The sequence below is a fragment of the Myodes glareolus genome, chromosome 8 (assembly GCF_982192425.1).
Source record: "Myodes glareolus chromosome 8, mMyoGla1.1, whole genome shotgun sequence".
NCBI classification, from domain to species: domain Eukaryota; kingdom Metazoa; phylum Chordata; class Mammalia; order Rodentia; family Cricetidae; genus Myodes; species Myodes glareolus.
In genome coordinates, this window is record NC_142033.1 from 71,880,086 (window position 1) to 71,896,576 (window position 16,491).

The following is a 16,491-nucleotide window of genomic DNA, read 5'->3' on the forward strand; positions in this document are numbered from 1 at the left end:
TGCTTTCCTACTCCTCTCTGGCCTTCTCTAGGTGAGCCTGGCAGGTCACAGTAAATGACCTGTGATGAGGTAGAGGGTCTTGGTCAGCCAGCCTGCTGCCTCTTCTTCCCAAATCTTGGGAACTTTGGGGTACAGATGAATACAGGCACTGCTGTATTCTTTGTATTTCACACAGTAAAGGCTGTGGGGGTAGAGACCCCTCTGGTCTACATGGAACCCGCTTGCCCTTTGCACTTGCAAGCCAGTTCCTGTTCTAAGCAGCGGCTTCCTGATCTCCCCTGGGGATCCAGCTCATTCTTCAGCCTCGAGCAGCAGGCCTGCTGCCACTAAGACTCCTCTACAGCTGACCTCACTTACCAGATCCCCACTGCCCACTTCTCCCAACTTTTGCATTCTCTCAGCAAGGGAGAGCCCTTCTGGCACCGGCAAGTGCTTTGTCCTGGGTGCTGCTGGTGGGAGCTAGTGTCCTAGGTTGAGATTAAACATTTCCCAAACTGGGAGGTTGTAGTCACCCTTGTGCTCCCCTTCAGCACACTGGAACATCCCGTCCCAGCAGCAAGAGGCAGCAGGCTAGGGAAGTCTTTCCTTAGCACTTGCAGGCAATTCACCAGCATGCCAAAGCAAGGGATGCCGCCCCCCGCCCCCGCTGCTAAGTTTAGGGCTCCCAACGCTCAGCATGGCTCTCAATGCTCCAGAAAGATGGGCAAACTTTTTCTTCACAACTCTGGGCAGCCCTCCAGACTAACTGGTTCTATCTACCTGGCCCTGGGGTGATTGTGGGGCTGGTCCAAGAGGCACCTCAGCCAACACCAAGGGGTACTCTCAGTGTCTCTATAGAACTGTTTATGGCAATGAGGATCCTCACTGGGTCTTGCAGGGCTCCATCCCGGCACCTGTTACTCTTAATCCCGCCCTACAGGTCAGACATCTGTGGCTCACACCCAGGCAAGGAGGGAAGTGGCTCTGGTTTCCACATTCCCAGATTGTTAACAGTCCTGAGTAACCACTGTGGGAGCACTGATCTCCATGCTTCTATTTCAAGAGGACTCTGCAGGTTTCCTTATCTGCATATCGGGCAAAGGGAGATCCACAAGGAAGTGAGTATCATGCATCCACCTTGGTTCCACAGTAAAAGGTAGCGTTAGTAACCTTTGCTGTTGGCAGCAGTAGCCTCCTTCTATTTTAGAGGCTGCTGTCCAGCCACCTTGTGCCACAGAACTCTCCAGCCTAGTGGTCTATCCTCAACCTTAAAAACCAGAGAGGACCAGAGGGGTGGGAGGAGCAGGTACAGAGGATGATGTTAGGCTGCCCATTCCCCATGCATTTATAGACCAACCAGAGGGGGCCGGGTCATTGGGACTTAGGTCAGTCACACAGCCAGGAGCCTGCAGAAGAGCTCGCCTTCTTGTCTGACACCAGCACCTGGTTATTGGGACGGTCCTACCCTCAGACCAAGCACCACAAACAGACTACATTCCGGGATCCCTCTTGCTCGTGGTAGCAGTCAGGTGACCTTTCTTTCACTCCTGATGGCCACCGGAAAACTAAGTGTTCCTGCTTACTCTGGGTTTGACATTTTCTGAGAAGCTTTTAGATTCCAACCTTCTGCATCTCTGTTCTAAGTTTTAGCCTTCCCTGAAGCCACTATTCATGCGGGGGGCAGGTGTCATTTGCAGTCCTATAGCAAGATCCCAGCTCCTGCTTCAATCAGGCCCCAAGCTGGGTCCTCCATCGAGACTGGTACAGCTGACCCCGAGCAACAGGTCGTTGCGCACGACGTGCATGGCATGACAAAGCGCCGGGGCGCGTGTCCGCAGCGCATCCTGCGGGGTGTCTCCCGAGACACGGTCCACGTCCTCCTGGCCCCAGCGTAGGCCGGGCAGCGGTCCCACCGCGCTGTGCTTCCTCTCGGCAACGCGTCCTGCCCCGGGGCCCTCATTGGCCCCACGCCCCGTGGCCGACCATTGGTCCGCGGCCGCAATTTACATAGACCTATCTGGCCCAATCGGTGTGCAACGCCTACTTAACATGCACGTCGGCCTCCAGTCAGCGAGCACCGGGGCCGGGCCACCACGTGCTGTTGCTAAGCTTGGGCTTCTAAATTGTTACTACTGGGGCCAGCCTATCCCAGCCAAGCTTCGCATCTGTCAACATTCTCAGCCCTGCCCGAGGCGTTTGGCCAGTTACCATTGGCCAAGGTTGGCCTAGGACCCGCCCCCTAGGCCAGAGATCCCACACCGATTGGCTGTGGCGACCGCCGCTCGCCTTATGTGTCAATTTGAGGGCCCGAGGCGGAGGGTGGCGGTCCAGCGCTGGAGTCTGCGAGTCGGACTGGTGTGCCGCCAGGCGCGGGGCGTGCGGCGAGCAGAGCCGGCAGAAGCGCGCCGGGCAGCTGCCGCCGCCGTCCCGTGCGCGGGCGGCAGGATGGAGCTGAATTCCCTGCTGCTGCTGTTGGAGGCGGCCGAGTACCTGGAGCGTAGAGACCGAGGTAGCCTGCGACCCTTTGTGCCAGGGTGGGCGGGCGGCGGGCGGGTGCGGGGGGCCGCTGACCGCACGGTCTGTCCCGCAGAGGCCGAGCACGGCTACGCCTCCGTGCTGCCCTTCGACGGCGACTTCACCAGGAAGAAAACAAAGACGGCCAGCCTGGTGCGCAAGGCCCCAAACAACAGGTACCGCCCCCACCCCCCACCCCCGCGCGCTGTGCCCAGCCAGCTCGGGTCGGCCCCGCCCGACTGTCCCCGTCCTCTCCGCGTCCCCAGCGCAGTTCTGCGCGCACCCGGGCGGCCGGCCTGGAGGAGGTGCCGGCCCCGCCCGCGCGTCGCCATCTTCCCGCGGCCGCGCCTCCCGCCGCCGTAAACAGTGCCACGCGTACAGCGCCCGCGCTCGCCCAGAGCCCTTCTGGACTTTTCCAGACTGGAGAGGAGCTGTCAGTTGGTGCTGGCCGCTGTTCCCCACCTAGGGCCGAACTGGGGACTCCTCCCTCCCTTGCACTTCTAAAGCTGGCTTTGCTTTTAGGCCCAGCACCTTACCCCCAGGAGCTTGGACAGAGACCCCTCCCTGGATACCCACCGGTCATGCACAGCCAACTGACAGGGAAACTCCTAACTACAAGTGCAGGGCTGGCCTTGTGGTGAAGAGCTGCAGGGAGCTATTTCTACCAACAGTACCAAAGCCCCACTACTCCTCTCTTTGCCTTGGCCTAGTACTTGGAGGAAGCCCTGAAGTTGGGGTTTAGGTATGGCTAGGACTCCTAAGGGTTCCACTCTCCTGGCTGCAGTGGGGATCGTGGCACACCTGACAGTGTCTAGGGGTCAGCCTTGGCCCAGCCACTCCTGTGTGGTCAGTCTGGGAGCTTCCCTGGCAGGCTGGGGGCTTCAGGAGCCCCTGGCAGAGGGTGCGGCTCATTCCTGTGGCCTGCCTGTTCTTGGGAAACAGAGAGCCTGGCACAAGGACCCATTTTTGTGGTGTCCTAGGCCTGGCAAGGAATTGGTTGAATTTCCAACTGCCTGAGTCCCAGCCCTTGGTCTTCTGCTTTGGGCTGTTGAGAAGGCCATAAGTGTGTTGGAGGCCCCACTGCCCCAGGCTTCCACAGTGGGATGGCGTGGACCCTGATTCTGTCTGCCCAAAACCTAGGTTGGGAGTTCAGGTTCCTGTGGCATGGAGTAACCACAGGTAATAGGACCAGTAGCAGAGACACTCAAATGCTGCAGCCATATGCACAAGTAAGCAATCTGACCTAGCATTATAAAAGAAGCCTTATTTGGGGGGCTGGAGAGATGGATCAGCAGTTAACTCAGCAGAGGACCTGGTCTCAATTTCCAGTACCTTCATGGAATCATTCAACTGTCTGTAACTCCAGTTCCAGGGTACCTGACACCCTCACACAGACACACATGCAGACAGAACATCAGTGCAATGCACATAAATAAAAAATTTACTAAGAAGCCTTATTTTGAACTTAATTTTACAACTGAGGAAACCAAGGCATAGACAGATTCAGTTACTTGCCTAGGGCCACCTAACCACCTCTGTCCCCTATTACTGGGTGAGTTCCTAGGCTTCCACCTACTGCTGGGATGGAGACCTGGGTGCAAGGGGCAGGGGATACAGAGAGCATCCCTGACTTGGGTGCACTTCTCCTAAAGCTTCCTTGGACAGAATGTACTCCCTCAAAGCCTAAGGCCTTAGGGGTGGCAGGCATAGCCCTTCCCTCCCCAGTCCCTGCTCAATTGAGAAGTTGGGATCCCAGATGTGGAAGGGCATTTCTGAACCTGTAAGGCTTCTGTGCCCTGGCACATTGAAAGGCAGACTTGTGGATAGCAACCTAGGGCAAGAGGAGGACAGGAGGGACGCACTAAGGTAAGGACACAGCAGCTCTGTGATTGACATGGACTCTAGGTAGGTCGCTGATGGCCCCCAGTGACTCCATGGGAGGGGCTTAGAGCTAGCCTTTCAGGGTCACATTCTTCGAGAAGATAAGCAGAGGGGATCAGATCAAGGTGGTGCCCAGACAGCACCTGGCACAACCGTGGCCTCTCCTCAGGCACAGGTGCTTCTAGAACCTGTGTGACAAGCTCCCCTACAGGATCTCTGAATGCAGGGAGAGTTCCAAGAAAGGCCATCCCTCATGCTGTTGAGGAGTGGCCCTCCAGTCCAGGGTTGGGAACCAAGACAAGGGTCATCCTTTGGTCAGGAGGTGGGGGACTGCTCAACACTGAAGGCCCCTGCTGACCCCAGCCTCCTACACAAACTAGCAGACCTACAGACCTAGTCAGACTTCAGTTTGAGCTGAAGGCCCAAGGCCAGTGAGCAGCTTCTGTGCAGCCTTCTTGGCTCTGATTGGTTCATGGGGGATCCTGAGGTGCTGGTCCAGCCCAGGTGACTAGCAGGTCTTTGAAGACCCTGGAAACTGCACAGTGGAGCCCAGGAATCAGCAAGAGTTGAGGGAAGATGGTGACCTAGTTCCCTGATGGAGCAGGCAGAGCATAAACACTTTTTGGTGAAAGATACCAGATCCAAGATCTGGAGCAGCAGCAGTAGAAGGAACAGGTGGGCAGTGGCCAGCAGAAACACAGGGAGGGACTTGGTCTGGGTGTGTCCTGAGCTTTCCACTCATTTGTGCAGCAGGCCTGGGACCTAGAAGCCCTTGTTGACTTGTGACATGCCCTTAGATTGACAGAGTCACTTGGAAGCCTGCATGGCACCTGTGGTGTTCAGAAATCTGCTCTGATCTTAGTGAGGTTGGCCAGTGGGGCTCAAGCAGTCCTTGGGGTCCCTGTTCCCAGGGGAGATAAACTTGGACTCAGGGTGACGTGTTCTGCCATAATGCAGCTCCTGAGAGAAGTGGGAATGGTGCTTTGTACCCACAGGCCCAGAAAGCATCAGTATCTTACAAATGCCCCTGAGAAGTGACTTGGCTGTAACAGCTTTGTCTTGGATGTTTGTATCTGTGTGACAGAGTGGCCGTGGGAGGACAGGATCATCTCGTCTCCTGAGGGCCTGGCCTTTGTGATACATGCTCAGACTGCCACTGGTTCTCTGCATGGCTTGTGTTGCTTTTAAGGACACAGCTGGCCTGAGAGAAAGGGGAGCAGAGAAGGAAGATGGCTGGGTATCTGCGAGTCCCAATTCTCACAATTTAGTATGGGGTTATCCTAGCCTTTGGTAGGCAGCTGTGCACCTGCCCTAGCTCTCAGCATCCAGAGATATCCTGGACCTAGACCCTCCTAGCCACTGTGTGAGGGCTCCTGGCTCTCTACAAAGAGCCTCTGTTATTTGTGCTCTGGTTATTAGGCCTTGAAGTGAGCCCTGTCTCTCTCTCTCTCTCTAAACAGGTCTTCACACAACGAACTAGAAAAGCACAGGTAAGTGACATCCCCATTCCCATGTGAGCTACTGGATGTAACTACCCCCAACCCCGACACTGAGGGGGTGCTTTCGCTGCCCTGACCTGTCTGGGTTGCCAGGCTATGCGCTAGGCTCTGGAAAGATCGGTTCTAGAGGGGTCTAGGGTCTGTTTTCAGACATTTTAGCTTGGCAGGCAAGAGCTTGGTCCAGGCCCTATTCTTTGGCCTTTAGCCCGGGATGAGAACTGGCAGGTACCAAAAACTCGAAGCTCAGCTCCTTGCACTGGTAGCACTCTGACTTTGCTCCCAGAAGAGGACTTGAGTGTGATTCGGTGTGCCTAAGCCCCTCTGGAAACTCTGTTTCAGCTCTCAGTACAGTGGCCTTTCTAGCACATTCAGCCCTTCCCCTCACCTCTGTGGCTTTTGGGGCCTGCTTTCTAAGGAGGTGTCATGCTCTGCGTGCCTGGGAGAGCATCCAGAGGGCAGCAGGCCCAGGCACTCTCCCTGCACCCAGGCTCCAGTCAGCTCCTGGGATGGCTGGTGGCCCCTGAGGCTGCTTGTCATTTGTGTCTTCCCTCTGCCAATGACATGGTGTGGCTGAGCCCTGGGAGGTGAGAGGCAAAGGGGCTACTTGTGACTGCTAGCAGCAGCCTAAGTGGAAGTAGAGGTATTTTAGGCTAGGCAGCCCCATAAGCAGTAGCCCTGGTGCAAGGACCAGGGATAGCCCCTGAGAGACTCTAGGCAATAGCGCCATCCTGACCTCTGCTCCTATCTATAGAATGGACCAGTTCTGTCTTGCCTTCTTGGTGTTTAGGGGGTGGGGTGTGTAACTCTGCATCCCAGATGAGCCCTCCTGGGTGCACTGGGAAAGTCTGGAGCCCAGCCAGTTCTTTCCCTCCCCCTCCCCCATGTCTGCGCCCAGTGCAGCGCCAACTTCCGCTCTCCCGGGATTCAGGGCTCTGGTTGGGGCGGGTGACTGGGCAGGGACAGAACACCATGTTCCCAGAGGAGATGCACTTCCTGCACTGGCTGTGTGTGGTTGGGGGGTTCCCAAGGGGCCAGGCCACAGGGATGGAAGCCAGTGTGAGGCAGGCTAGGGGTTGCTCCTAGGTCAGAAGAGACCAGCCAACCTTGTCCAGACCTAGGCATAGTATCCTGGCCTATAGTGAGGGCTTCCTGGAAGCAGTGTTTGGGAGGATGGATAGGGAATGCCATTGAGGGAAGCATGGGTAGTAAGGGTATGGAAACCTCTGGGAAGGTTTGACCTCCAGCCTCTGTAGACATCCATTGACCTTGGCCTTGATCTCTGCCATCTTCCTCAAGCCTAGTTAGACTGGGTCTCATGGAGGCCCTTAATTTAAGATGGGGTAAAAGTGGTTTGGGCATCCTGGGTCTCTCTGCCACCAAGTTTAGGGTAGGGTCTTTCTACCTAGCTAATCAGGTCATAGATGTAGAGAGCTCTGAGTAGCCCACAGGCCTAGGGCTTGGGCCCTGGTAGGGACATCAGTTATGGCTTGCCGTAGCTGACCTGAGATCGATGCCAGGTGTTCCTGGCTGCTGACTGAAGGAAGGGCTTGTGTGTTGTCCCGAGGAAGGAAGGAAATACCTGGCTAGCTGCCCAGCAGGCCATAAGAGGCATACCCTGGACATGGCCTTGGCCTTCACTGGAAGTGTCCTTCAGAGAGACTCAGGTAGGCCTGTGGGACTTCCCCTTTTGGAGCTTTGAATAGTACTCAGACAGCTGTAGGCCCACTACCCCTATAGGTCAGTAGCTCTGTTAGAGTGGCCAAGTCTAGCACTTGCTGCTGACCTCGGCATGGCAACCTTCCTAGGCTCAGCTCTAGTCTTCGGTCTTGGCTAGTATTGGTGAGAGCTCTAGATGTTCTTCCTAACCCTTAGCACTCCTTGAGTGTCCCAGTATGCTCACAGCGCAGGCAGGTCTAAGCCCTTAGCTACTCCCCAACCCTAAACCAGGCACAGAGATGGTTGTTGAGCCTTGACATGCTCTTGCATGGCAGCCAGCAAGTGCCTGACGCAGTCATGTCAGGAACACGCTTGTTAGCAACAACAGAAGATGGTGATAAATAGAAGAGAGTAGGGGTCCCTTGTCCCACGCTGCTGAATATAGGAGAATTCCTCACTGCCATTTTTCCCAGTATCTTGGCCTGGAACTTACCTCTGCTATGCAGTCAAAGCTCTGACCCACATGTGCTGGAAATCCTGACATAGAGCCAAGCTCCCCGCCCCCAGCTCTTGGGCCTTCCTTTGAGGAGTAGAGGTTTTCAGTGAGAAGTTAGGTGTGGCATTGTAAAGAGGCTGGGCTGTAAGAAGAGATGGGGCCATTGCTGATACTAATGTAGGGTTTCTAGGGCCAGTTCTGCCTCTTTTAGAAGTGCAGGGGTTTAACAAGTTTACTTAGGGATAACAGTGAGTGCTGGTGTTGGGTCTGCACTATAGTGGCTTTAGGGAGGATTTGGTGAGGTCCCAGAGCATCCTAGACTCCAGGACTGTGGTGCTCAGAATAGGGGGTGGGGACCTTCCCCACATGTCCTCAACAACCATAGGCTTACACCAGGGTATGCACTCTTCTGAGTTTGGGTTGATTTATTACTTTTACATTGCTTGTGTATGATCAGGTGACTTGTCTTCATCTCTTGAAGAAATACCTTTTTCTAAAGTATTATTCATGAACTCCCTGGATCCCCCTCCCAGAGACCTTATCCTGTTCGCTCGGAGCCCCTGAAATGATAAGGGGCTCTTGTTACCCACTCTCCCTACCTGGATCCTTCACCCAATACCATGGAAGTGCTGCAGACCTGTGTCCATGTGCCCCTAGCCTTCCCAGGTTCCCTCTGACCTGAGTATTGTTGAGTTGAGTCTTCAGATGCCCAGGGATGGTTCTGTAGCACCCAAATTCTAGATGTAGAAGTACTGGTCTGTGATGTGGGCCAAAGCCAATGGTGAGTCTCCCACAGGACCTGTGACAGGTCCCCATGTACTGTCCAAGTAAGTTCCAGCTACCTCTTTACATTCTAGTTGGTACAAAGGAGAAAACGAGCATCTGCTTGTTTGAGTTTTCATTTCCTGACTGCTCATGGGATGGAGTCTGTTTTCATGTCAGAGTTGCCCTTTGTTTTCTGCGCCTTGCCTGTTTGTGTCCTTTGCTCATTGTTATGTGAAGGCAGTATTCTTTATTTTTGATGTGTATGAGCTCAAAATATCACTAATACTAACTGTTTTGTCTTTTATATGTATTGCAAATGCGTTTCTACTGTTATTTGTCTTTCAGCTGTGTTTCTTTCTTGTACAAACATGTCTTTCTCTGATTGTAAAACTAAATGTGGGATTTTTAAAACATAGAAAACCTGGAAAATACAGAAGAGCACAAAGCTAAAGAAATAAACGTTGCCAGCCGCATCCCTGGAGATGCCTGCTTCCCGTGCTTCATTGTGTTCTGTGGAGTCTCTGTGTGCGTCTGCTCTTTTTTATTTTTTAAACAGAAGTGGGTCACTTGTCACATATGTGGTTCTGTATCCTAGTGTTTTCACTTGACACTCATGAACTGGAAAGATAGATACACCAAAAGATGACAGTGTGGTCATCTCTGGGGCAGGGAACTTAGGAATTCCTTGTTTCTTGTCAAATTGCACTTTCTATCAGTTACCAAAAAGCCATTGCCGCTGACATGATTAGATAATGGGTTGTGTGAATTGCTATTTGCTGTGTAACAAGTACACCTGGTGAGAAGACTCCATGGCCACTCCTCCTGTCAAATCCCAATGGTGCTTCTCTGCTCCCTAGCCTAGCTCTGTTTTCTAGTCCCTTCAGTTCCTAGGGTTGGATTCTCACTGTGCCTGAAGCAATGACGCTGAGATATGGACTCTGGGCGGGTAACCATGTATGCAGTAGTATGGAGCTAGGAATCTATGTATGGTGAGATTGAAGATCCTCTAGCCTTGAGGCAGAGTCAGGGACTTACACACTCTCACTCACACCAGGCCTCCTGGCTAAGCCCACTCTCAGTCCTGTTTTTAAGAAGTTCTTCCAAAGGTCTAACTCCAGTTCACCAAAAGGACCTCTAGGCCTTAGGGTGCTGGGCCAGGATGCTAGGCAGGAAAGTGCTTTGTCAGCAATGAGTACAGTTTGAAAGGCATAATGGCCATGGGTGGCACCCTCGCTCCCTATGTATGACTGTTAACATCTCTCTATGGTCTCTTCCTGTATCCAAGGGCCCCCTTCTCTATTCAAGAGATGTCTGTTCCTGCATTCTGCCTTCCATGATCTCCTAGGATTGAGGGAATCTGTGGGGATGCTTGGGCTCCGTGACTAGGGAACAGATATGAAAAAGAGACTTTCAGCATGGTGCCACTCTTTTCTTAATTGAAAATAGATTTTTTTTCTTACACAATATATTCTAACTATGGCTTCTCCTCCCGTTTCCTCCTAGATCTTCCCTACCTCCCCACCATCCAACTCCACACACACCTTCTTTCTCTCTCTCTAGAAAACAGACAAGCAAATTAAAAAAGCAAAACAAAACACTGTTAAAGAGGAGTATATGGGGCTGGAGAGATGGCTCAGAGGTTAAGAGCAGTGACTGCTCTTCCAGAGGTCCTGAGTTCAATTCCCAGAAACCACATGGTGGCTCACAGCCATCTGTAATAAGATCTGGTGCCCTCTTCTGGCTAGCAAGCATACAGATCGGCAGAACACTGTATATATGATAAATAAATAAATTTAAAAAAAAAATAAAGAGGAGTATATGTAGGCACTGGTCATGTCAGGCCAGTTGACTTGCAAGTTGCACTTTTAAGAATGTGTCCAAAGCAAGCCATACTGACTTGGAAACCACTTTACTTCCAGTGGGGCCTGGCTAGCTCCATAACTGGGTATATGGGGCCTGGCTAGCTTCATAACTGGGTATATGGGGCCTAGCTAGCTCCATAACTGGGTATCTCAGAATACTGGTTTCCTGCAGCTACTGGCAGGTGGATGTGCAGATGCAGCAGCAGTCCCTGTTAGCACGGTAATGTCAGAGATAGCCTCTGGAATTGAACTTAGCTGCACCCACAGACCAGGCAGAAAATCTCTCCAGCGTGTGAACAAGTGCTGTGACTATGGTTCCAGTTTTGTGAGAAAATAGATCCACAGAAATGGATACAGGAACAGAAGTCTGGAATGATGTAATTTCCAGTGAGACCACAAACCAGCAGAGAGAACTGGTCCGCGGCCTCCCTTGACCTTATCTACTCATGCTTTTATGAGGACAGGAGTGACTAGAGCACACTGTGCAGGGCAGAGTCTTAGGCCCCGTGGAACCACATGGACACCATATCCACAGAGGTACCTGTGACAGGCTACTCCTGATGAGATGTGTTATCCAGACCAGGAGGGAATTCCTGGAGAAGAAGATAGATACTTGAGCCCCGAGGCAGAGTCTGGGGCAACTTCCAGGTCAAGAGGCAGGCCTGCAGAAATACTGGGGCCTGTGGAGGGGCTTGGCTGGCCACTTCCCACCTTCTGCCAGCCACATCTGTCATAGTTCTGTGGGGTTTGCTGCCTAGCTTGATAGTCTGTCTCTGGCTCTTTCAGACGAGCTAAACTCAGGCTCTACCTGGAACAGCTCAAGCAGCTGGTACCCCTGGGCCCTGACAGCACACGCCACACCACTCTGAGCCTCCTGAAGCGTGCCAAGATGCACATCAAGGTAAGCATGCTGTGCCCTCTGCTCTCAAGCCACCCTGGTGTCCCCCAAGCCATCCATTGGTTCAGAGGACCTGGAGGTGGGTGGTGGAGTCACCTAGCAGGTGCTTGTCAGGAATTTATGGGGAGACCCAGCAGGAGCTGGTGGGTGGTGTAGAGGCTACATGCCTTGTGTTAGGTTTTGTTGAGTGGTGTTTGGCAAGGAGACAGTACAGTTGGCTGGACAGGTCAGGTCCCAGGCTGGTACAGTGTTATAGTTCTCTGTAACACTGGGCTGTGAAGGAGCAGCGGCTGGAAGGAAAGGTGGAGTTAGGAGAGGGGCAAGGCGACATTGTATGCCTTCATAGTCAGACTGGGAGTAGACAACATCTAAAGGGAGGTGGGAGGAGTGGTGGAGACTTGGGAGTTGGTGTGGGACTAGGCTTAGGGGGATTTACCTGACACAGTCTCCTAAGGCCTTCAGACCAGACTGACGGTTGCTTATTTAGTGTTCTTGGGAAATTTGAGTCAACCAGGGTAGGTCTTTCCTGTCAAAAGGGCTCCTCTGCTTTATAGGTGTGGACTCACAGGTCAGGCGTCAATAGCTTTGAAAGTTATATCCAAGACCCTGGGGTTTTAACAGAATAGCAGTGTCCCAGGTGGGCCCCACACAGGAAGGTTTACAAAGGTAGGAAGGTCTGTGCCTTAGAGATACACAAGGCCTGCTTGCAGGCGTCCTCCGTACCATTTCCCCACTGCTCTTCCATGCTCAAATGCTGCAGGTACCCAGTGAACGCCCAGTCTTGGGTAGGTGGAGCTCTCATGAGTAGGGTTGGAGGGAGGGGTCTGCCAAAGTTTGGATGGCACTGTACCAGGTCTTGAGACCCACACATGTCTCCACTTCCTGGGGCTGTCCAGTAACACTGGGCATTCTACAGCTGGTTAACAGGCTAAGAGTGAAAGACCAGGCTGAGTAGTCACCTTGCTGGGGTGAGGAAGGGCATATTAAGCCTTTGGCTGGGTGTCCTGTGGTTCTGTCTAGCAAGTCATTTTATTGGTAAGGATCCTATCTGTAAAGCTTCTGTATTTATACCCAAGGGAAGTTATTCCATCTTGGCTATGGACTCACAGACCACCTTCTATCCCTAGAAACTGGAGGAGCAGGACCGTAGGGCACTAAGCATCAAGGAGCAGCTGCAGCGGGAGCATCGCTTCCTCAAGCGACGCCTAGAGCAACTATCAGTGCAGAGTGTAGAGCGTGTGCGCACAGACAGCACTGGTTCTGCTGTGTCCACAGACGACTCAGAGCAAGGTGAGTGCCCAGGCAAGCAAGGTAGGAGCTCGGACAGCCCAACCCTGGCCTCTGGGTATGGGTATCACCAAAGTTCCAGAGGGACAAGGAAGCACCTAGGGAGAGAGTGATGTTGGTGATGACAAGGTGCCCACACCACCTGAACTAACTGCTGGCAGTACTACGATAATTTCTCAGTCTTGCATGAAGAAAGGGTGGGAAGAAGACAGTGAGGCACAGAGGTTCATGACCTGACTCTGTGAAGGCAGAAAATGATTCACCTCTAGTTAGCATGCTGCAGAGTTTGGGTTCATAACCCAAGACTTTGGCTGGAGCCATCCTAGCATCTTCCACCTCAGAGGACCTCCCTTATCTTTCCCCAACCCCAGCCTCCACTTCCATAAAAGGGAACCATGAGCTCTAATTTGGAAGGGAGCTGGTTTCCTGGGAAGGGGCCACCCTGACCCATCCTCTCTCTGTTCTCTCAGAGGTAGATATAGAGGGCATGGAATTTGGCCCTGGGGAGCTGGACAGTGTTGGCAGCAACAGTGATGCCGATGACCACTACAGCCTACAGAGCAGTGGCTGCAGCGACAGCAGCTATGGGCACCCTTGCAGGAGGCCTGGCTGCCCTGGCCTTTCGTAGGCTCTATGTCCTTTGCTTCTTGACCCACCTGCCTGCCCACCTAGCCAAGCGTCTCAGCCTACCTGCCTCCCTTAACTGAAGCCAGCCTCGTCATGAGCCTACTGCTGTGCCATTCTCGAAGCTCCAGCTGCTGCCTGGTCTGCCCGCCTCTGCCTGCCCACCCTTTGGTCAGGACTCAAACAGCCTGCCCCTTCCCGCAGGGCAAGAGCCCAGCAGGGAAGTAGGGTGAGGCTCTCACATCTGGAGCCCAGCATAGTTGCCCACAATCTGTTCTCAGATTCCTAATCATTCCAGAAGTATTAAATGTCATTGCTGCAAATCTCGGCAGGATCCGTGTAGGGGCCTTAATGACCACCATGGGGAGCTTGAACCCCAGCATCGGATCCCAGGAGAGAGGAGTGGACTGAGAAGGAAAGGAAAGGAAGAAAGAACGGAAGGCAGACGGGCGCAGCTGTCCATCCATTCATCTGTTGGTCCACACAGGCTCCTGAGGTGTGGACAGAGAGATTTGTGAAGGGCAGGGTTTGGGTGAGCATCTGGAGCAGGTGGGTGGGATCCTTTTCCTTTGTGTCAGGAGCCAGGGGGATGCTCTTGGGGGTCTGGCTGAACCACCTCATACCAACTTAGGTGGCTTATGCTCTATTAGGACCATCAGATGTATATACACACGCCTAGGCTCACACCCACAATCACAGACACATGGACATCAGAGAATGTATGTCCTGAGATAGTTGGCCTGAGGTCACTTGGAAATGATGGCCCCCAAGCCTGTGCCTGACTCTCACTCAGGCCCCTGCTCACCTGTGCCAGCCCAAACGTCTCTGTCTAGTTTGCACAGGAAATAGATAGGGCCTTTCTTCTGGCAGGGGACTGGAATAAGCTGGGTGGCAAGCTGAAACCACTGGGTCCTCCAAACTTTCTCATCTCCCTTTCTTAAGAAAAGAAAAAAGAAAAAAAAAGTTTGACAGGGAGCTCCCAGAAGGGGCCTCACAAGTCCTGCCCTGGGCAGCCTCAGCTGGCAGAGGCTTTACCCAAAACACAAAGCAGAAACATTTTTAAAAAGAGAAAAAAGCTCTGAAGACTCGCCAAGGGACATCAGTGTGTGCCGCCTCTATTTCCTGTATGAGATTTTTGTACTCTATTTTCCTAGCCATTGTTGTGTCCTTGTTTGCTGAGGGGTGGGAGCGACCCAGCGTCTCAGGGACCCATCTTCTGTCATATCGTCATAGTGTGCCTTGTGTCCCCTGTTTCACCCCACCTACTGCCACCAGCATGTTCCTGTGGCTTATGGGATGCACCAGGCCTGCTGGCAGGTGCCCCTTCACTGCTTTCCCACAGCTCCAGCCTCCTGGGAGGGACATATGCATGCCTGTGTGGCTCCCGTGGCTGATTTTTGTATCCTGCAGGGCTATGACCTGGCCTCCAATGGTGCCTCCCTGGTAACCGGCAGGGTGGCTGTGCTTGAAAGTTTAGGGACAGCAGGCCTGCTGGCCTGGGGCCTTTTCTTTGGGCCTTGGCAAGGACCTGGAGTGTCAGCCATGGGCAGCTGACAAACACAGTTCTTCTGGAGGTGGTGCAGACCTGGCTAGGAGGCTTCCATTGGCCTTTCAATGCTAGAAGTGCTCTAGTGACACCACACAGCAATATTTGGGTCGTGGCTATGTGCTGGCCCACAGCAGCGCCTGCCACCTTCTCTGGTGCATTCATAAACAATTTCCAAACTGTGGGGGAAATTCCTTGTTTATCTTCAGTCATGCCAGTGAACATCCTAGGGTGGGTGGCCTACTAATAGGCGGAATGAAGTTCCTGGAAACAGTTCTGGCATAGAGCCTGCCCCAGGGGTAGTCAAGATGACAGGTAGAGAGCAAGCCTGGGTAGGAGTCCATGGACTAGAAGGATAGCCCACATCTTAGTAAGCTGGTCCTGTCAACATTTCCAGTCCACTGGGCATCAGTGTCTACCTAAGCATGTCCCCTGGGCACTTGTTTTGAGCACACCCACCCTTAGCACAGGACAGAGCAGAGCTATGTTTAAAGCTCTTGATTCAGGGCTCCTGATGTGCCCTGAATTCTTGTTATCATCAACTCCCTGCTCCATCTCCAGCACCTTAGATTCTGCTTCCACCCTTGCCAGCAGAGTCCACTCCTGGTGACCAGACTGGCCCCCTTGGCTGAATTTTATGGCAGCTCAGCCCTTTGCCTTTTCAGGCTATGGTTCCTATGTAGCCTGGGAGTTGGCCTCCTCAGTCACCCAGGGGTGCTAGCCAGCTGCCTCTCCTACTAGCAGACATGTGAGGGGTGGTCCATAGGCATGGGGGCTGGTGCTAAGAGTTATATATCCATTACTCCTTTTCCTGCTCTCTACCGTTTGCACAGTATGGCCATTGCGAGTGGTCATAGGATTCAGCCAAGGCTATTGTGTGTCTGCAGAAAGAAATCTGGACCAAAATAGCTGCTGCTTATGTCCTCCTCCTGCACCTGACCATGCGAGCCATGTGGTGCTCCATAACAGAGTCTGGAACTCCAGGCTCAGGCTTGGGTCTCCTTCCTGGGAGGTGGTCCAGATGTACCAGACCCACCATCCTGTTGCAGGCCCAGCTGGTCTGGCAGGAGAGGAGACAGAGGTTATGTCTCTGTATAGGCCCTAGGCCTGCCTCTGCAGTCCTGTCCTGCAGGTGCTTGAGCCTGCCTTTCTAGGCAGAGGGAGTTGTGCACCAAACTGTGGCTGGACAACCCCTACCCTTCTGTGTGCCCAAGCCTTCCCTGCCTCTGTTGGGTCAGCTAGCCTCCCACCTCTTGTGTCTGCACAGAGGGTCTTGACTCCAGGCCAGCAAGTAAGTTAGCTCAGGCCTCTAAACTAGGGCACTAGGGCAGGTTCCGTGCCAGAGTATGTGACTACACAGGGGGCCTGAGCTGCGAAGTGGAATGGGACCCCCATCCCAGCTGTCTGACAGATGGGGCTGTGCTGTGTCATTCTGTCATTGTAATATAAATACAGATTTTTATACCTCATCTTCTGGTTTCTAG

The 16,491-nt window shown here is 53.2% G+C and overlaps 1 protein-coding gene across 1 annotated transcript; it reads left to right on the forward strand.

Moving 5' to 3' along the window:
• Positions 1-2,253: 2,253 nt before the first annotated feature.
• On the forward strand, positions 2,254-16,476 carry Mxd4 (MAX dimerization protein 4). Its single transcript, XM_085692035.1, has 6 exons — positions 2,254-2,488; positions 2,570-2,669; positions 5,835-5,864; positions 11,439-11,553; positions 12,678-12,840; positions 13,308-16,476. The coding sequence occupies exons 1-6, from the start codon at positions 2,269-2,271 to the stop codon at positions 13,463-13,465; spliced, it is 786 nt and encodes a 261-aa protein (XP_085548161.1). The 5' UTR covers positions 2,254-2,268; the 3' UTR covers positions 13,466-16,476.
• Positions 16,477-16,491: the final 15 nt, after the last annotated feature.

Bases quoted from the DNA above. Each gene is read 5' to 3' on its own strand.
- Mxd4 (XM_085692035.1), top strand. From the start codon at position 2,269: ATGTGTCAATTTGAGGGCCCGAGGCGGAGGGTGGCGGTCCAGCGCTGG. The intron at 2,489-2,569 runs GTAGCCTGCGAC...TCTGTCCCGCAG, and splicing joins CCTGGAGCGTAGAGACCGAG to AGGCCGAGCACGGCTACGCC. The intron at 12,841-13,307 runs GTGAGTGCCCAG...CTGTTCTCTCAG, and splicing joins CACAGACGACTCAGAGCAAG to AGGTAGATATAGAGGGCATG.